At 35.8% G+C, this 19,213-nt stretch overlaps 1 protein-coding gene across 5 annotated transcripts in view; it reads right to left on the bottom strand.

Moving 5' to 3' along the window:
* DCC (DCC netrin 1 receptor) overlaps positions 1-19,213 on the bottom strand; it is a 1,213,980-nt gene that overhangs the window by 631,450 nt on the left and 563,317 nt on the right. For all 5 annotated transcript variants that reach the window (XM_063653694.1, XM_054461350.2, XM_063653695.1 and 2 more), the window contains exon 3: positions 7,855-8,139. In XM_063653694.1, the coding sequence (XP_063509764.1) occupies positions 7,855-8,139 (285 nt within the window). The remainder of the gene's footprint in view (positions 1-7,854; positions 8,140-19,213) is intronic.

Genomic DNA, 19,213 nt, shown 5'->3' with positions numbered 1-19,213 from the left:
TTCCAGAAAAGCAATGGGTTTGTGATTTTCGCTCTTGTTGTCTGATAATGAACCAAAGCATTTGGATTATTTCCCATTTTGCCAGTGTTGAATCAATAAGGGCGTGCCCATAATTTATGACTAAATCTGTCTTTTTTTATGTCCCCGGAATAAATTGATGGCAAATGAGGCCAGAGAAGGAAGCAAGCTCTACCGGTCTTTTCACTACTTTTTTGTGACTTTTGCTTCATGGGTTGTAAGTCTGGATTCTACACACCCTCAGGGAGGCTTGCTTGTTCATGTGAGAGTCATGGATGATTGCCTGACCCTTAAGATGACCCACCTAAGGCTGCTAAATGTCACATTCATAAGTAAATGCAGAAATGACCATATTTTGGCCTCATTAGACTCTTGGGAAAAAACAGGTTCTCTCCTTTCCAAGACGTATTCATTCCTTTACATGGAGGACAATCTCAAATTGTCCTTTGCTTTTTGCTTTTGAACTTACGGGAAATAGTAACTTTTCAGGGAATAGTAGCTAAGAGAATATAATATAATCCATATCTAACATCACTCAAGGTGAATAATAAAAATAGAAAAAAAAACTGGTAGATTTGCTGAGGGGGAGATCACTAATTTTAGAATGATAGACATGACCAGAAAAATGTAATCAGTCCCCAAGTTTTTAAATGTTCAACTTGGAATCCTGAGCCTTGTTGATGTCCACCCAAATAGCACTGGGAAATAAATAATTATGTTTTAATTCAGAATCAAACAGAAATGGTCTATGTATCCACAGTAAGTCAGGTTAGGCTTATCAACATATTAGGCTTCATTACATCTGAATGGAATGTCATCAGCTCCATGTGAAAGACTGGTTACCTTGGTTATCGCACATTGGTTAAATGACCTGACCTACTATAACTAATTCCACTACAATAGGATCGTCAGTTTACTCCTGTGCTCTGCCTAGCCCTGGTTACCAAGGAGGGCAGGCTAAGGTTATCATCTGCTGTGGAGAGGGACACAGAATGACGTGGAACTTCGTTGTACACAATAAAAGGTATCCTACGTTCTTTTGGTGTCATTTGTGTGACAGCATAAACTAACTTAAAACTATTTTTTATTAATCTAAAAATAGAACAATCTCATATTTTATAAAATTGATTTTTGACCATTAATTATTGTGTTATAGCACGGCCTTGTGGCTTTTAAGGATTAGATTTTGTCTTGCTAACCTGAATTGTTGAACTCTAGGATTATAAAGGCAGAGTTGAGGATGAATATTGAGTGAAATAATAAATGAGATCCTTTATAGTGAAAAGATTTGAAAACGCTGATGTCGTCCACCCTTTTCTGTTAACGGATAAGGAAACTAAGGGTTTGATAGGATTAGAATTGTCCACGGGTAATGAAGATCAAACACTATCAAGCTTATTTATCTCCTGACTCCTATTTCTAAACCAGTTCCTCTTATTGCATATCATACAGCAAAGGAAAATAATGTTACTGGAGAGGTAAAGAAAGGTAAAATCATGTAGCAATAAGTTACTAGAGAGGAAGAAGATGCAGGAAACTCTGACTTCTCTCAGATGTGAAAATAAAATGCAGAAATGTGCTAGGACTACAGATAAATAGCTTAAAGCATGTGTAATGAACTACCAGTAGATAAATTAATACTTATGAGACCCAGAATCCAAAATCAGGTAATTTATTACAAGAGAAATAATCTTGACATGAAAATCGAATTATTTAAAACCGGAAACACTAAAATGCTAAGATAATTATAATAGCTGCTGAGGACTTTGAAGTTACAGGCATTGTACTTGTCTTGTCAAACTCAAGCCTCACAACCACCCTATGAAATATGTGGTATTACTTGCTACATTTTATAAGATAAATAAAGATTCAGATTAAGTAACATGTCCTAAGTTGTACAATTACCAGGTGGTGAAACCAAGATTTGTACTTAATCATTCTGTGTCAGACCCCATGATATTAACCACTTATTATAACAGTTCAAGTTAGGAATTTTTAATATTTATTAACTGGTCAATGTCAAGTTAATGTGAGCAGAATCCACGGAAACAGACCGTGAGAGTCAATACGCAGACCTTTTCATGCCATCTGAATTAAATCTGATATATCTAGAAAACATGGACTTCACCTGGCTTAAATACAATATGATCATATACTTCATTTTTTTCCAGTATATATGAGAGGAGCACAAGAAATCATTTTATCCATCTTAAATCTATGAAAGGCTAAGTGCACCCTGTTTATACCCTGGTAAAAGAAAAAGTTTTATTCAAACTAGATTTTTAAAAAGAAAACACACTATGAGAAACTCCTACAATGCAGCAAAAAAACATTAAATATGAGACAAAAATATCAGGTAATGCATTAACCTAATGTGCTGTTCACTTCCTTTTGTTTTTTGGGTGTATGTTTACATCAGTGTATTCATTGCTCAAAAACCGTCAGCAATGCCCAATCATCAACAAAGTTAATTGAATCAAGTCTAAATTCCTAAGCATGAGGTTCCAGAATCTCCATACAGTGAGCTCAATTTCTCACTCTGGATTTATCATCTACTGGAATCATTGTACAGACAGTTCTTCCCTTATGACCTATAAAAGTAATAATCTGTACAAACCTTCCAAATTTCTCAACTAGTTCCTTGTCTATGTTCATTTGGAACTAGATTTGTGTACCTGAATTTGCCCTTCTCTGCCTTATGTTAGTCATAGGCCTACACGAATTAACTACATGGCTTAATAAATTTTAAAAGTGAAGAAAGTGTCCTCTTTGTTATACAGATCATTATTCCATAGAAATGGAATCTATTTTCTATAATGTAACTACATTCTATTTTTATAGAAACCATAGAAAATAGATTAGTTTTGAAATGTAAGTAATATTTAGCAAAACTGAAAAAGTTTAATGTGCCATTGAGTAATAAATTCTTAGTGATGAAGAAAAATCTAAAACTATTTGTTTTAAAACTGAAGACAGGATTTTCCTTTCAAATAAGATGGATTTTAGGATGGTTTATGCTAATATTTATTTCGATAAAAATATAGACAAAAATCATGTATATTTTGGCCCAATTTATTTCTTTAAAAGCCAATGTCTCTAATTAGATAAATATTTAGTTAAGGTCTATACAGGACTCAGAGTCATCTAATTGTAGTTAAACAAACAATAGATTGAATTACCAACTGATCAATTCAATTAGGCCATTAGGCAAACTAAAATAAGACTTCCATTGTATAGGCCAGTAATTGTAGTCAATCTAGTGCCCAAAGCAGATTTATAATTCTGCAGTTCAATCTCTTGCTTGGCACTCAGACATGATGCGACATGAATAAAGTGAACTTGACAACCACAATGGCTGCTTCCATTCATCACATGTTCGCCATCACACACAGTCAGACATTGTAAAACATCTCAACTCTGACTTAGTGTTTTGTTATTGATATTTTAAAAAATGCTTTAGAACAATGTATTACTGATTCTGTTACACATGTATAATTTCCAAAGCAAAAATTCAATCTGTCTTAAAACATTAATCAACAAATGAAACTAGGTACTAATTTTCCTACCTTTAATGAAACAAATAATTATCTTAATCTGGAAGAGATAAAACTTTATGGGAAAATATCTTCTAAAAAATCTATAATTTGTTTTAAACACAATAACACTACTCTCCCACTTCCAGTCTCAATGAAAAATGCTACTAACCAGCTTTTGTCAGAGTCTGGATTCCATCCCTTCACCCATAAGCCGCATGTGGTATGTTTCCAGGACCAAACCAAACACCATTTCTGGATCTTCTCTGATGTTGCCTTAGTAGCTGCTTTTGGTCAATTCTCTCCAGGATGAGCGCTGTAGCATTCCACCTCATCCTCCTTACCATTTAACTCCCTTCCTTCCAGCTTCTTCCCCTTTATCGCTTCCTGCCTATGAGCCAGTCAAACAGAATATATACAGTCCGCCTGAAAAACTTTTGATCTTTATTTTCTTTATGCTTTGTGCATGCTGCTCTTTTTCCATGGTGTATACTTCTCTTTGCCTAGCTAGTACTTGTTGGTATTGCTCTTATGAGGGTAATGGTGCTCTGTGTTTTCTTCTTTCACAGCACAGCCTACTTGCTTTGTCTATTTCTCCCATTGGACTATAAGCTTTTGTAGGGCATGGTATTCCAACATTTCATTCCTAGCAACCATCAAGATGCCAGGTATGTAAGAGTCATTCAAAAGTTAATTGAATAAAGTATTTATTTAATGAATAAAGTGAAACTGGTTGCTGAAAGACAGCACTTTAAAACCACTGTTTGTTAAACTCTGAATTTGATAGACCTCAGTTACTTGGTGATAGAAGACACTTGATATATAAAAGAGGCAACCTGAAATAAGTTTCACATAGACTTGAATAAGTATATTACATTAAGTATTATTTAGAATTATATAACTATAAACACACATGAGTTCAAAAACTTCTTATGAACTATGGTAAAAATGAATGTTGGGGAAAGTTGCAAAATTTCTCATTAACATCTATGTCTCAAACTAAAGCAAGATATAAATTACTTCATCAGTCAACATGGTAATTTAGTGACTCCAGAAAAAGATATACTTTTCAAGAGTTCTAACCATTCTGGTACCATGTTGAATAGTCGTAAGTCATGCCAATAATATGATGTTTGTATATGTGCGTGTATTAACATGTATACACACATATGTATTATATATGTAATTTATTACTGCCTCACATTGGTACTTACAGAGAGTGGAAATTGATTCATGAAGGATTAGGATGATTTTTGAAATGAGAGAACGCTAAGCAGCAACTAAGAGAAGCAGAGATTTGCCATTCATTGATTCATTCATTCATGCTCTCACTCAATCTTGTACTTATTGCGCATTTGTGAATTTGACCTCTTAACCAACTTGCAAACTTGAGGATGTGTTAAACTCATTCTCCTTTAGCAGGTTCTTTATTTGGCAGCTAGCATACGAGACAGGCTTAGCCAAGTATGACAACAACCTGTGTGTGTGTGCGCATGCATGTGTACACACGTGCATGTACTATCTTAACTCAATTTTTTCTAAAGTTTATATTTGAATTCATATAACTTAAATAAAAATCCTCATTTGATGTGATGTCTTTACAAAAATATCAGTTTCAATTCAGCTAAGAAATGCTCACATATCTCAAAAGTACAACATGTTCTCTATTTTAGGCAAATTAACAAAACAAAATTTGGCTTAAAATAAATCTCCATGGTTTACAATGCAAATGGCTGTTGCAAGGTGAAAAAACAAAGGTGAATGGGGATTTGATTATAATGTCTCTGTGTCTTTTAAAACTTTGCATTTCAAATTTAATATTTCATTAGTTCAACTTGATTCCTTAATACCACTGGAAAACAGATTTTCCTGTCATATTAAGATAAACATATTCTTGCCAATTTTCTATGCAGCTTACCTTGGCTTCCCATCTCATATACTCAACAGATGCATTATTAATAATATGTGAATATAAATATTTAAAACTTTGTGTATGTAATGGATACATAAATAGATGCATGTATGTTTTGGGAATAAATGCTAGCTTTGCTTCTGTCATTGCCTAGTGGATTAAATGTAAGTGTTGCCAATGGTTATTGATACATTTAAGTCAGTATCCCTGTGACTAATGGAGTAGAGAATCTACAAAAGAGAGGTTTTAGAGATGTCCTCATTAAAGCACCTGGAAACTTTCAATTGAATTGCCAATTTGCTTTTAGAATTATAGGAATGCTACTCTCTGCATAGCTGAAGTACTTGTGATAACTATACACAGTTAAGAGCACAGAGACCGAAGCCAACATCCTTACTTTGAGATGTAGTCAGTTCCAATTTCTCAAGCATGTGCCTTTTTTGGGATTCTCACAAGAGTACCTAAGTCAGTCTTACAAGTTCGGCTAAAACAGAAAGTAGGCATTACATGGGTATACTACAGTAGAGGTTATTGGAAGAGAAGAGATCTTAGGGAACATCCAATTCAACTCTGACTATTTAGAATTGCAAAATGAGGCCAGTGTCTTAGAGATTTGCCAGAGAAGAGAAAGTAAAATAAGAGTTGGAGAGAAATGACTTTTTTTAACTATCATATCAATCACACCCTATTGTAATTACTTACATGCGTGCATCCACCTAGAACTCTAATGGGCCAGGCTCTGGGACAGTCTTAGTCACTGCCATATTCCTAGTACTTAGCACAGTCCTTCTCAGAAATAAGCATGTGAATGGACAAGTAAATGATTGTTCAGTCTGGGCACAGCGGTTCACACCTGTAATCCCAGCAATTTGGGAGGCAGAGGCCTAGGCAGGCAGATTGCTAGAGCCCAGGAGTTTGAGACCAGCCTGGGCAACAAGATGAAACCTCTTCTTTACAAACAAAATACAAAAAATTAGCCGGGTGTGGTGCCACAAGTCTGTGGTCCCAGCTACTTGGGCTGAGGTGGGAGGAACACCTGAGCCTGGGAAGTTGAGGCAGCAGTGAGCTGTGATCGCACCACTGCATTCAGCCTGGGCAACAGAGTAAGACCCTAGTCTTTAAAAAAAAAAAAAAAAATATATATATATATATATATATATGAATGATATATATACCACATATACATGATATATGTCATGTATATATACATCATACCATTCATATATACATTACATATATGTATATACATGTACATATACATATGTATATGCACATATACATGTGTGTATATATAGTACATGTACATATACATATACGTATATGTACATATACGTATACGTATATATACGTATATAGTACATATACGTATACATATATACATATACGTATATACAGTAAATATACATATATGTGTATATATGACATATCATGTATATATGATATATATCATGTATAGGATATATAATATATATCATGTATATATGATATATATGGTATATAATACGTATGATATATATCATACATATGATATATATATATATCATATACCATATATATCATATTATGTATATCATACATATATCATCATACGTATATCATCATACGTATGATATATTTAAAATTTTGTGTATGTAATGGAAACATAAATAGATGCATGTATGTGTTGGGAATAAATGCTAACTCTGCTTCTGTTATTGCCTGGTAGATGAAATGTAAGTGTTGCCAACGGTTATTGATACATTTAAGTCAGTATCCCTGTGACTAATGGAGTACAGAATATACAAAAGAGAACTCTTCACACTTTACCACATTTTCTGTCTGGCACTACAGTATGTTCAGAGGCTAAAAAGTAATGAAGATGTTGCCATTCATCTCTAGACGCTTATTTATTGGTAAATAAAACAGCCCTGTAAAATAAACAAAGTAGATAAGATCAGCCTAATTTTAATATTGAACTATATATATATAGTTCAATACTAACTTAGGGAATGTTCTTAATGTTGCAAATTTTCACCTTCATCCTTTGAAATGAATCAAAACTACCTCTTAGACTGTTATCAGAGGAAAATGAAATAATACGTGAGAAATGCTTATCAATGGGCCTTGCACAAAGAAACACTCACTAAATATTAATAGAACAAGTGAATGAATAAAGGAGAGATAATTGTTTTTCCAGAAACTTCAACAAGACATGAAAAAAGAAAAAGAACAGCTTTTGGTACAACCTGATTGAATGCTTAGGCAAGGAAGAAAGAAATAATAAAAAACAAAACAAAACGCAATGAACAATACAGAACTTATAACAATTACAAATATCTGTTAAAGAAAAAATTGTTTTTCAACTTATTCCAGAGAATATCATTCTGAAGGCAACAAAGAGCATTGCAATACCTGATAAAATTCTGACTTCTGCTTCATTTCCTGTTCTTGAGCTGGCTGGATTTCGAGCTGAGCATCGGTAAATTCCAATGTCCCCCGGTTGGAGTCGGCTGATCTGCAGTGCTCCAGAGGGCAAGACCACCATTCGGGAGTCGCCTGGGATTGGAGTCAGGTCTTGTTGGTTCTTCTGCCAGTGGATTGTTGGCATGGGCTCCCCAATGACTTCACACTTGAGTAGCACTGTGTCTCCCATGAAGGCTGTGACAGATTCTGTCTGTGAAAGGAACCTCAGTGGTCCTAGGAGAAAAACAAAGAAAAAAGAATAAGTCTTCCAAATAAGGCACAATAATCGCCGGTAAAAATAATCACACTCTGTATTCTTTATAGAAAATTATATTTTACAAGCTGTTTTCTCAAATATCATCTCATTTGCTCTTCACACTTTGCCACATTTTCTGTCTGGCACTACAGTATGCTCAGAGGCTAAAAAGTAATGAAGATGTTGCCATTCATCTCTAGAAGCTTATTTATTGGTAAATAAAACAGCCCTGTAAAATACAGTAGATAAGATATAGTTGAGGAAATTGAGGTTCAGAGAGGTGAAATTCCACGTTCGAGTTCAGTTTTTAGATGAGAATCCCACAGATAGAAACTTGTTCTTCTGAATCCTGGTCCTATGGACAAAATTCCTGTTACCCCACTTTGGACAAAGGATTATGAAGTCATGAAGATTCATGAAGGACTCGTCATATGGCATGACCTAGAGCAGCTTCAAGAAAGAGGGATGATAGGAACCGCCAATTATAGTAACAAAGGACTGTCTTTTAGGGTTTACTGCTTAAGTTAAATGTTCATCCACATTTGCCAGGTATGGCTGTGGTGTAGTGAAAAGATTTAAAAGCTGGAATTAGAATAGCTTGTGTTTCTAGACCGCCAATTATAGTAACAAAGGACTGTCTTTTAGGGTTTCCTGCTTAAGGTAAATGTTCATCCACATTTGCCAGGTATGGCTGTGGTGTAGTGAAAAGATTTAAAAGCTGGAATTAGAATAGCTTGTGTTTCTAGACTAGTTGAGCCACCTATTATATATGAATATTTTGGAAACTTGTTTCATTTCTTTGGGCCGTGAAATGGGATAATATCTAATTCACACGGTCACTTCAACATTCATATGAAATAACATGTGAAAATGATGCATTCATATGAATGATGAATATAAGGAAAAAATAAAAGAAATAAACTGGCCATTACATACAAGCATAAGCATGCATATATATGCTTGTATGCATCACCATGCATAGAAGCATAAGCATGGTGAGAGAGAAGCCTTCTCTGCCATGATGTTGTACATGAGAGGGGTAGATGTTTTCACCTTGCCATCCTGAACCGCCTTTTATGAACAAGTGGGTATTTGTGATCCTAAGTTTTGACCATGAAATTCTTTCTTTTTTTAAATGATTACAAAGAAATCTATTGGTATCAATTATGCCATCACTGAAAGACCACTGGCAATTTTTTAGAGAAAATTCAACTAAATTTTAATTATTATTTATGTTTGCTATTCATCCCAGTTAAATTCTGATATTTCTATTTTCATTTGACTCATTCCAGAATTGTTTTAATTTTATGCACATGTTACAATAAACTTTGATCCATTCATCAGTCTGGGGTTCATGTCATGTTTTACTAATCATATTTTATGTTACTGTGATTTTTATTTTATAGATTTAAGTCAACATTCCCCAGGTCCAGGTTTAAATTTTGTCAAGAAAGCTTGATTGTCTCATTACTCTTCAGTAAACAAAATTCTACTGTGTTCAGTTTTAATGACCCTTAGTTTTAATTTGGGTCTATTAATTTTCATGATGCTAATTTTCCCCACAACCTGATAAAAATTTTGCTGTGGCCAAAAGCGCAAAGGTAATGACCTGGGTCAAATCATAATTTAATATGAGAGACAATAAGCGATGCTATTTCACTTTCCTTCCCTAAGTGAAGGTGAAATTGTACGTCTCTTTTAGGGATTAGAGTTTTTGGACCACAAAATAACTGAATCTATGAAATATAAAATTAGACCAAAATTATATGTGGGTTAGGTACAAGCTGCTGAAGGATATCACTCATTATAGCTATATCCACAGAAATAGACCTGCAATCCTAGAGGTGCAATATTAAGATTGTTCTTTGTAAGAATGATTAATGCTATACCATGCAAAAACCTTAATATTGATGCAAATATTAATTTATCCCTCACATATATATTCTAAAATTACTCATCTGATTCTTAAACTAAGGCTCTGAAATCTGGATCCATGGGGATGCCTGGATAAACTACAGATTGCCTACAGGGGGCGCCAGCCACTTGCCTAATTTTATTCTTTTTCAGTTAGAACTAATCTGTGTCTGTGCTGCATCCACCACTGGGTGAAGAACAAAAGGAATTAGTTAATTTGTACCCAGGCTTATTGCTCAAAATCCAGTTTCCAGACTGTCTGCATTAAAAAGTCTTCTGTCTATTCCAAAGAAGTACGTTAATCTACTACAGATTGGCTCAGGTATGGATTTAAGGCATGTACTTAAACAGAGCATGATCTGTATCTACCACACAAAGCAAAGCTGCAATGAGTAGTGATAGATATGAGGCTTATGTAGGGCAATGAGTTTCAAACAAATTTTATTTTTATTTAATAGTTTTCTTCTTGGTTGTCATCTCTAGTATTTTATTTTGTAGTTAAGGAAATATAGTTAGGAATAATTTTCCGATATACACAAATTATATATTTAATACATGTAGGTGAGAATAACATTTTAAGTTGATTTTAACAATCTGGACATTTATATATTCAGATTTGTGGCTCTTTAGAAGTTATACACATTGGATAAATTTAAAGCATTTAAACCATTTATCCGTGGTAGTTCACACCTGTAATCCCAGCATTTTGGGAGGCAAAGGTGAGAGAATTACTTGAGCCCAGGAGGTTGAGACCAGCCTGGGCAACATGTGAAATGCTGTCTCTACAAGAATTTTTTAAAAATTACCCAGGTGTGGTGGCACACACCTGTGGTCCCAGCTACTCAGGAGGCTGATGTGGGAGGATCGCTTGAGCCCAGAGGCAGAGGTTGCAGTGAGCTAAGACTATGCCACTGCACTGTAGCCTGGGCAAGAGAGTGAGAACCTGTCTCAAAAAAAGAAATAATAAAACAGAAAATTAAACATCTGTTTTACATCCGAATGTCTATTGCATTCAAAAATGTATTTGCAAGTAGGTTCTAGAGCCTGGAATATGTAAAATGAAATAGTAATTCAAACTGATACTCAACAACCGGTTTCCTATGTAAACTTCATCTACTTGGAAGAATGCGATACAAAGACTGGGATTGCATATTAATATAATTAGACTTAACAGAATTGGCTAATAGAATTGCATGCACTCTATGATGATTTCAGATCTTAACAAGCCAGGGTCAGAACTGCATCTTGTTTAAAAGTTAACAAGGCAATGTTTGAAAATTTCACAGAGTTGATTATTTGTCATAGTGATAAATTATAAACATGATGCATAGTCTTTTCTTTTTGTCTCTAAATGGGAAACTCTACACATTCAAAAGCAATTCTAAGTTTATAAGGCTCTGTAAGGCTTGACTTTATGCTCCCAATATTGTGCTAAATTTTAGCAGTTACATCTCATGGTGGTGAAACAACCCAGCAACAGTCTTAAAAGAAGAAGAAATTATAGACTATCAACTTAGTACTATAGTTTCAAGGCATGTGTATGAATATCTAGTAATGAACAATAAACTCACTATAATGCATATGTATGAAATACTATATTTTCATAAAAGTCATTTAATGTTCTAATGCAATACAAACGATTCCCAAGCTTCATCCAGAGAGAGATACAGGTATAATTTTCACTAGATCCTTGTTAAAAACAGTTACCTGCTCAACAACAGCCCGTTCATGGAAAAAGCCTGGTTCAGACTCATTAGGCCACATCTGATCCATTGTAATCATAGCAGCAATGGTCTTCCTATCTCTATGTTTTTCTCACTCAAATGCATTCCAAACATAGTCAAAACATCAGTGCTCCTACATCACTAAAGTTGTCGCTTCACTCAGGAAATATTGAAGTTTCCAAAATGTTCTGGCACTGTCTTTTGCCCTAAAACCAGGCAAAGAGTTTTTTGTTTAATATGTGCCCATGTATCTAGCACAATGTCCCTTTCAGGCTCATTTTCCACAACTTCTGCAAAACAATTCTCAGATCTATTGAACTTGTAGATGTCCTAAACATGGTTCCCTCTTGGCTGTATTTCTTACGGAACTTCCTCTAAAAAGGAACATCCTCTCTGCCAACATCTACCTATCAAATCTCTAGTGATGTTTTAGGCACTCAGTCAAAAATCTCTCCCTTTTTCCTAGTCTGTCTTACTGGAAATCATCACTCCACTTTTAAATTTTTAGAGTACTCACAATTTGCAGATACTATAAAAAGTGTATAAACAAAAGCTTGAAAAGTATTTCTACATTCGTGTGGATGTTTTCTGTATTTTATTTCTGTGAAGTATATCAAATATTTACTGAAAGAAAAAAAAATACACAAATATTGGCTGAGGTTCTATGTGACTCTAAATGTTTAAATATAGTATTGCAGACATCCAAATTTTGAAAGTTGGATTTGAGCTTTGGCTCTGTCACTTTGCAGCATAGTGTGTAGCAGTTTGGAATAATGAGATTACCTGGAGTCACTTCTCTGCTTCATTATTTAACAAGCTAGAGGACTTTGGGAACAGATTCAGTTTTATCATTTACACCATTTTAAGCACCTTTATAAATGACCTTATTTAATCTTCACAATGGCTCTTTAAGGAAGTATTATTATCTCCACTTTCTAGATGGAACTGGTACCAAACTCTTTCAAATGTTTATAGTATGATTGTTATTTTTTCTTTTTTTTTTTTGAGCCCGAGTCTTACACTATCGCCCAGGATGGAGTGTGTTGGCATGATCTCAGCTCATAGCAACCTGTCTCCCAGTTCAAGCTATTCTCCTACCTCAGTCTCCCATGTAGCTAGGATCACAGGTGCATGCCACCATGCCCAGCTAATTTTTGTATTTTCAGTAGAGACAGGGTTTCACCATGTTGGCCAGGCTTGTCTCAAACTCCTGACTTCAAATGATCCACCTGCCTTGGCATCCTGAAGTGCCAGGATCACGAGCCACTGTACACAGCCCATGATTATTGTTTTTAAAGGTTTACTACTGAATTATTATACTTCTTAAAATATCTTATTTCCCTGACATAAACGAAAATATTTCAAAAAGACTTTCTTTTATATGTCAATACTCTTCACTCCCCAACCCTCAAGTAGCAGTACTGTACTCAATACACTTTGTTGTTTAGTAAGTACATTCTGCCTTACATTGAATTCCTATAGACAAATTTCAGCCAGAAGTACTTTACTATTAAAAATAGCACACAAACTATTTTTGGTGATTTCGGAGGGCTTACATTGTTAGCCTAGGAAAAGGTTGTTTTCAAGAACGAATTTCAAAGTTCCTACCTTCACACCTAGCCTGGCCCAAGATGCTATGGCAGCTTTAAATATAGGAACACCTGGTGTTGTTGGAAGTGTCCCACACAAGCCAGCTTACATATTTCCACATTATCTGTATCTCCATGCATTAACAAAGATCAGAACTTATTAGTGAGAAACTATAAAAAGGAAAGAACTTTTTTTTTACGCATGGAAAAGTCAGACACATATGGAAGCTCTGTTTAATCTTCTTAGAAATGATAAAGACAGTTTTAATTCAAATTTTATAAGTGATTAATACACAGTAAAAGTGTCTGGGCTTCAGCATCAAAAATTATGTTGATGTCAACAATTCTAATTATAGTTGTACAGTAAGCATTGGGTGCTATTAGCAAGAGATATAGAGCCATTATGAGACTGCCATAGAGAAATGGGTCTCACCTTGTTATTTTGAATCCTGAAAAGGATCTTCCATTGTTCTATAATACTAATTTTAACACTAAAAGGATGCATTAGGAGTCTACTTATATATTACTTTGTTAAGTGTTGCTCAATGCCTGTTAAGCAGCCGTAACCCCAATTTGTTCCTAGAACATTTATTAACTACCCGTGCAAGGAAGAGTAAAGGTTTTACCCTATTTGCAGCTCTTCAGTAACAGCGTGTTTGAATACCTGAGACTTAATAGTTCAATGCAGTAACAGAATTCTCACTTCCTCATAGTAGCTTTCCCCAAGTCCGATTAAAACCAGTTGTCCTACAGGTTTTATCTCCAGCACTTACTTCAATTGTAATTAATTAACTGTGGAATTTATTTGATAGCCATCATCCAAACTAATCTGTAAATTCCACAAATCAGAGCCGAGTCTATGTTATTCTATACTGTAAGCACTTAGCATGGTGTATGGCAAATACTTGGCCATCAAATATATGTTGAATGAAAAATATATATCATTGTTAAGATAATCAGTTTAAGCAAATGTTCCGGACCCTAAATATTGGAAAGTTTAGGAAACACAAGCAATAACTAGGAAAGCATAGTTAGTTAGTTAGAGGAGCCTTGGAGTGGTGGCTTATGCCTGTAATCCCAACACTTTGGCAGTCCAAGATGGGAGGATCACTGAAGGACAGGAGTTTGAGATCAACTTGGTCACGATAGAGAGATTCTGTCTCTATTAAAAAAAAAAAAAATGTTTTTAAGGCCAGGCGCGGTGGCTCATGCCTGTAATCCCAGCACTTTATGAGGCGGAGGTAAGCGGATCACCTGAGGTCGGGAGTTCGAGACCAGCCTGACCAACATGGAGAAACCACGTCTCTACCAAAAATACAAAAAATTAGATTTTTTGGGCGTGGTGGCACATGCCTGTAATCCCAGCTACTTGGGAGGCTGAGGCAGGAGAATCCCTTGAACCGAGGAGGTGGAGGTGGAGGTTGCTGTGAGCCGACATGGTGCCATTGCACTCCAGCCTGGGCAACAAGAGCTAAACTCTGTCTCAAAAAAAAAAAAAAGAGAAAAGAAAAAACATTGTTTTAATTAGCCAGGTCTGGAGGTGCACACCTGTAGTCCCAGCTACTCAGGAAGCTGAGGTGGCAGGATCACTTGAGCCCAGGAGTTCGAGGCTACAGTAAGCTATGATCACACTTCTGCACTCCAGCCTGGGTGGCAGAGAGAGACCCGGTCTTTAAAAAATAAATCAATAATAAAATAAGAGAAGGGAAAAGCAGTGATTTTTTTTTTTTTCAGGAAAGCAGAAAAGAGCTGAGACTAATAAATCCTTTCATTTGAAGAGATGGGTTGGTGGGGAGGTGGTGAGTCATGGAGAGGCTATGCGTAAGGCATTTGTGAAAATATTATCTAAGCCACAAACAGTTCAATTGTAAATCAGTAGACATTTTGAATGGGATTTCCTCATCCTCCCTTCACATCACTGTCCTCAGGAACAAAGTTATCAGTGGTCTCAGGGCCAGCCCCCACCCAGCTGGGACAGCCTGGGCAATGGCTGTGGCCATCAATCTCCTCAGACCAATACATATTTCCTCAGAAGCTAGGCACAACCCAAATATTTGCTGTCACCAGGCAGTAGAAATGTTAATAGCAAAAGAAGCAAACATTTTTCATTTGGGCTTTTCCTTTGTGATGCTAAAAAAAAATGAGGTAAAAAATCACCATGGCAATGAATGGAAAGCTGCTAAATCTGTAGGGACATCAAAAGTGTTAGGCTCTCAGAATTAAAATAAGGAGAACAATAGTCTCTCCCTACCCTTCCACCCAAGCATACACACACTGCATAGACGACGAGAAATCTTTCCATCAGATCCAGACAGTCAGAAAGTTTGAAAATTTTCGACATATACTCTCATTCATTTAATTCTAAAGTACTTTAGTTTTCAAGCAAAAGTGGAAATAAAGCATTTCACATTCCAGGTTTATGCCAAGACTTGCCGCCTCTAGGGAGGTCTCTCCTCCACCCACACACCCCCAGAATGGGCCTGCTCCTTCTTTTAAATTCTAATCTGAAAATGGCACATTCTTCCGATTTGCCCTCTAGCCTTGTTGGCAGACTATCAGGATCCACATCTTCTCCTGTGGAAGGTCTAATTATTAAGTAATTAAAGTTCATTTAATAAAAAGAGACTTATCAATTGGGGGACAGACCTTGGGGTTGGAAACACGCCTTGCTTTTAAATATTCAGCAGTGTGGTAATACTCTGCAACTGCCAGAGGAGAGCTGCTGTAAATGCTTTGTTTGCTCCAAATTAAAGCCTGAAGGTTACATCCCTTCAAAGCCAGACCTCCTTTGCCCTTTTTAATTCTCAAATTAGCCAAAGGGCAAAGAATAGAGGCAATCCAAAGAGAAGTTCTCTAGAATTAGTCCTTTTCAAAAAGCAGCCAGAAGGCCAATAAAGGATATGCAGGGAATTTGGTAGAAGCTCATTTTGGTCTGTACTTGCCACATCCCTCTGCAAGCTATCATTTCCCTTTTTTTATTCTCCCACTCCTTTTTATTTTTGCTTCATTTTCACAGGCAAAATTACAGACTCCCAGGTGGCTGGCTGAAGAGCAATTGCTCTGTGGTGGACATTGCAAAGGAAGTCCTAGTAAGCATGCCTGGTAAGTGCCAGCCATGTTTACCCAATGTGTGATCTTATAAGAAGCAATCACATGGCCAAATGACTGAACCGCTAAAGGATGTCAAAGGGAAAGAAAAACAGTATAGGCAGATTACCCAGATACTATAGGCAGATACTATAAAAAGTTAAGTGTATAAATAAAAGCTTGAAAAGTATTTCTACATTTGTATGGATGTTTTCTGTATTTTATTTCTGTGAAGTATATCAAATATTTACTGAAAGAAAAAATACACAAGCATTGGTTGAGGTTCTACATGACTCTAAATGTTTAAATAGAGTATTGAAGACACCCAAATTTTGAAAGTTGGATTTCAGCTTTGGCTCTGTCACTTTCCAACATAGTCTGTAGCAGTTTGGAATAATGAGATTACCTGGAGTTTGTGCAGCTCTGCAAGCTTAGCAGCACACAATGACCTCTTGCCCTAGGCCAAAAATAGGCAAGGAGTAAAGCCATCAACTAAGCCTTTCTCAGAATCATCTTTGGGGTTTGTCCAATATAAGATCCTCTGTAGTGTTGGTACTGTTCCAGATCCTTGAAGCAATGAAAGGCTGACTATACATGAGACCCAGAAACAGATGGCCATTTGGGGACTCCTATAATCCCCATGACCAAGAGTCAGTTTAAAGCCTGGTCTATCATAATCTCACCTAAGAGCATTGCTAGGTTATTTCTTAGCTGGCCTTCAAAGCCATGGAGTAATTCAGGATTCTCTGGAATCATCCTTCTTAGTAATATCCTCAGGACCCCTGGTGGTTCATACTTTGCCATTGTATAATTAGGAAAGGATATTGTCTCTGAGGGAATGAATTTTATAAAGGCACTGCACAGAATCACCCAGTAAATCCAGAACTGGATTTCAGACCCTACCCAGCTTTCCCCTGGAGGTGGTGATCAGACATGAACTACAACATGTCCTAACAGTCCTGCTCCTCTTGATTTCAGTATCAGCAATCAGACAAGCATGAGGTGGCTTGGCGCATCAATGTCTTTGATTAATTATAGGGCCAACAGAGGCAGTTTTGGGAAGTATTTTAATAACTTTATTTCCTCCATTCAAGCTATATTATAATATCTATTCTGAGCACAAGGTTAAATAATAGAGTTTTACCACCTCTTCCTCAAACTCACATGGTGTTGTCTTTCTAGATTCTTCTTAAAATCTAATCAAATTATATTGAACATCAATGCCATTTATTTATGTGAAAGTTAGAATGAAGTCCTTCTTACAGAAGGTACTAGATAGCAAATAATGAATAGTGGCAACTACCTTTCATCTTAGCTCTGCTGGCATCTTTGGTGACTGAAAGAGGTTGTTTAACTGTGAGTATGCATTAAGCCAAATGTAGACTCATACTTAATATGTAGATCAGTTAGGAGTTTATTATTTGCTTGTTTTACTTTAATGTAAGATATCTATAGAAATTCTTTAAATTTCTAATGTAGACAAATATTCACTAGTAATTAAAACTGAAAATATAACAAAAATGAGATAGGACCTTAGCCTATCAGTGTTGCAAACCTCTTAAAATGATAATTAACAGTACTCTGAAAGTGTGAATTGATACACCTCCTCAGTAAAGTGACTTGAAAATTTGCATCATAGCAATTTAACCACAGCTGGGTGCAGTGGCTCACACCTGTAATCCTAGCACTTTGGGAGGCCTAAGCGGGTGGATCACCTAAGGTCAAGAGTTTGAGACCAGCCTGGCCAACAAGGTGAAACCTCGACTCAACTAAAAATACACAAATGAGCCAAGCGTGGTTGTGTGTGCCTTTAATTCCAGCTACACGGGAGGCTGAGGCATGAGAATCACTTGAGCCCAGGAGGACGAGATTGCCATAAGCCAAGATTGCGCCACTGCACTCCAGCCTGGGCAACACAGCAACAGTCTGTCTCAAAACAAACAAAAAGCCCAGTTTAACTCAATTTTTCTTCTAGGAATCCATATATAAGTATACAAAGAAAAAATTTACATATGTATTCAACATTGTTATTTAAAATAGTAAAAAATATAAAATGGGCTAATTGCACAATTGGTAATTGGTTAAGCAAATTATAGTATATCCACTGTACGTAACATTATACATCCATAGAAAATTATGTTAATAAACTTTTTTTAAGTGAGCGAAAATTATATTTCTCATTTTTTTCTAAAACAAGCATATCTTTAAAAATACAAAAGGAAACTTTCCTAATGTTTCTAATAGTCTATTCAGTGCATTGTATTCAGTGAAATTTGCAAGCAACTCTTTAGGAGCATATTGATTTCATGAAGACATGTTTACCTCCACAAGCTTTGACAATAATTTTAATTCTCTCTTCTGCAGATAAAATTATTATTACAAAAACCTGAGATTGGTTTATAATCAATAGTAATGAATAGTTTTACAGAATTCAGGCTGAGGCTTTCTATTAAGCTAAAAATCTCATTACACATGGCTAATGAATGGTTGCAATGCTCGTAAAAGTTGATTGTGAATACGGCTGATATTTGTTGGGCCTACTTGGAAGTATGCACAATTCAGGATAGGCAAATCCTTCAAAAGCAGAAAAGCAAACTCTTTAAGTTGGTATGATCTTCTGTTTTTCATCACGTTACTGTCACCACCCTTTCCCTACTTTATCTAGGTTCTCCTTCCATGCACCCCTACCTGCACTGATTGCATTACTTAATGGGAATTCTCAGATCACCTATTCATTC

The sequence above is a fragment of the Pongo pygmaeus genome, chromosome 17, assembly GCF_028885625.2.
Source record: "Pongo pygmaeus isolate AG05252 chromosome 17, NHGRI_mPonPyg2-v2.0_pri, whole genome shotgun sequence".
In the NCBI taxonomy this organism is placed as follows: domain Eukaryota; kingdom Metazoa; phylum Chordata; class Mammalia; order Primates; family Hominidae; genus Pongo; species Pongo pygmaeus.
Note: the sequence above shows the minus strand (reverse complement) of the source record. Positions and strands in the feature narration are given on the sequence as shown.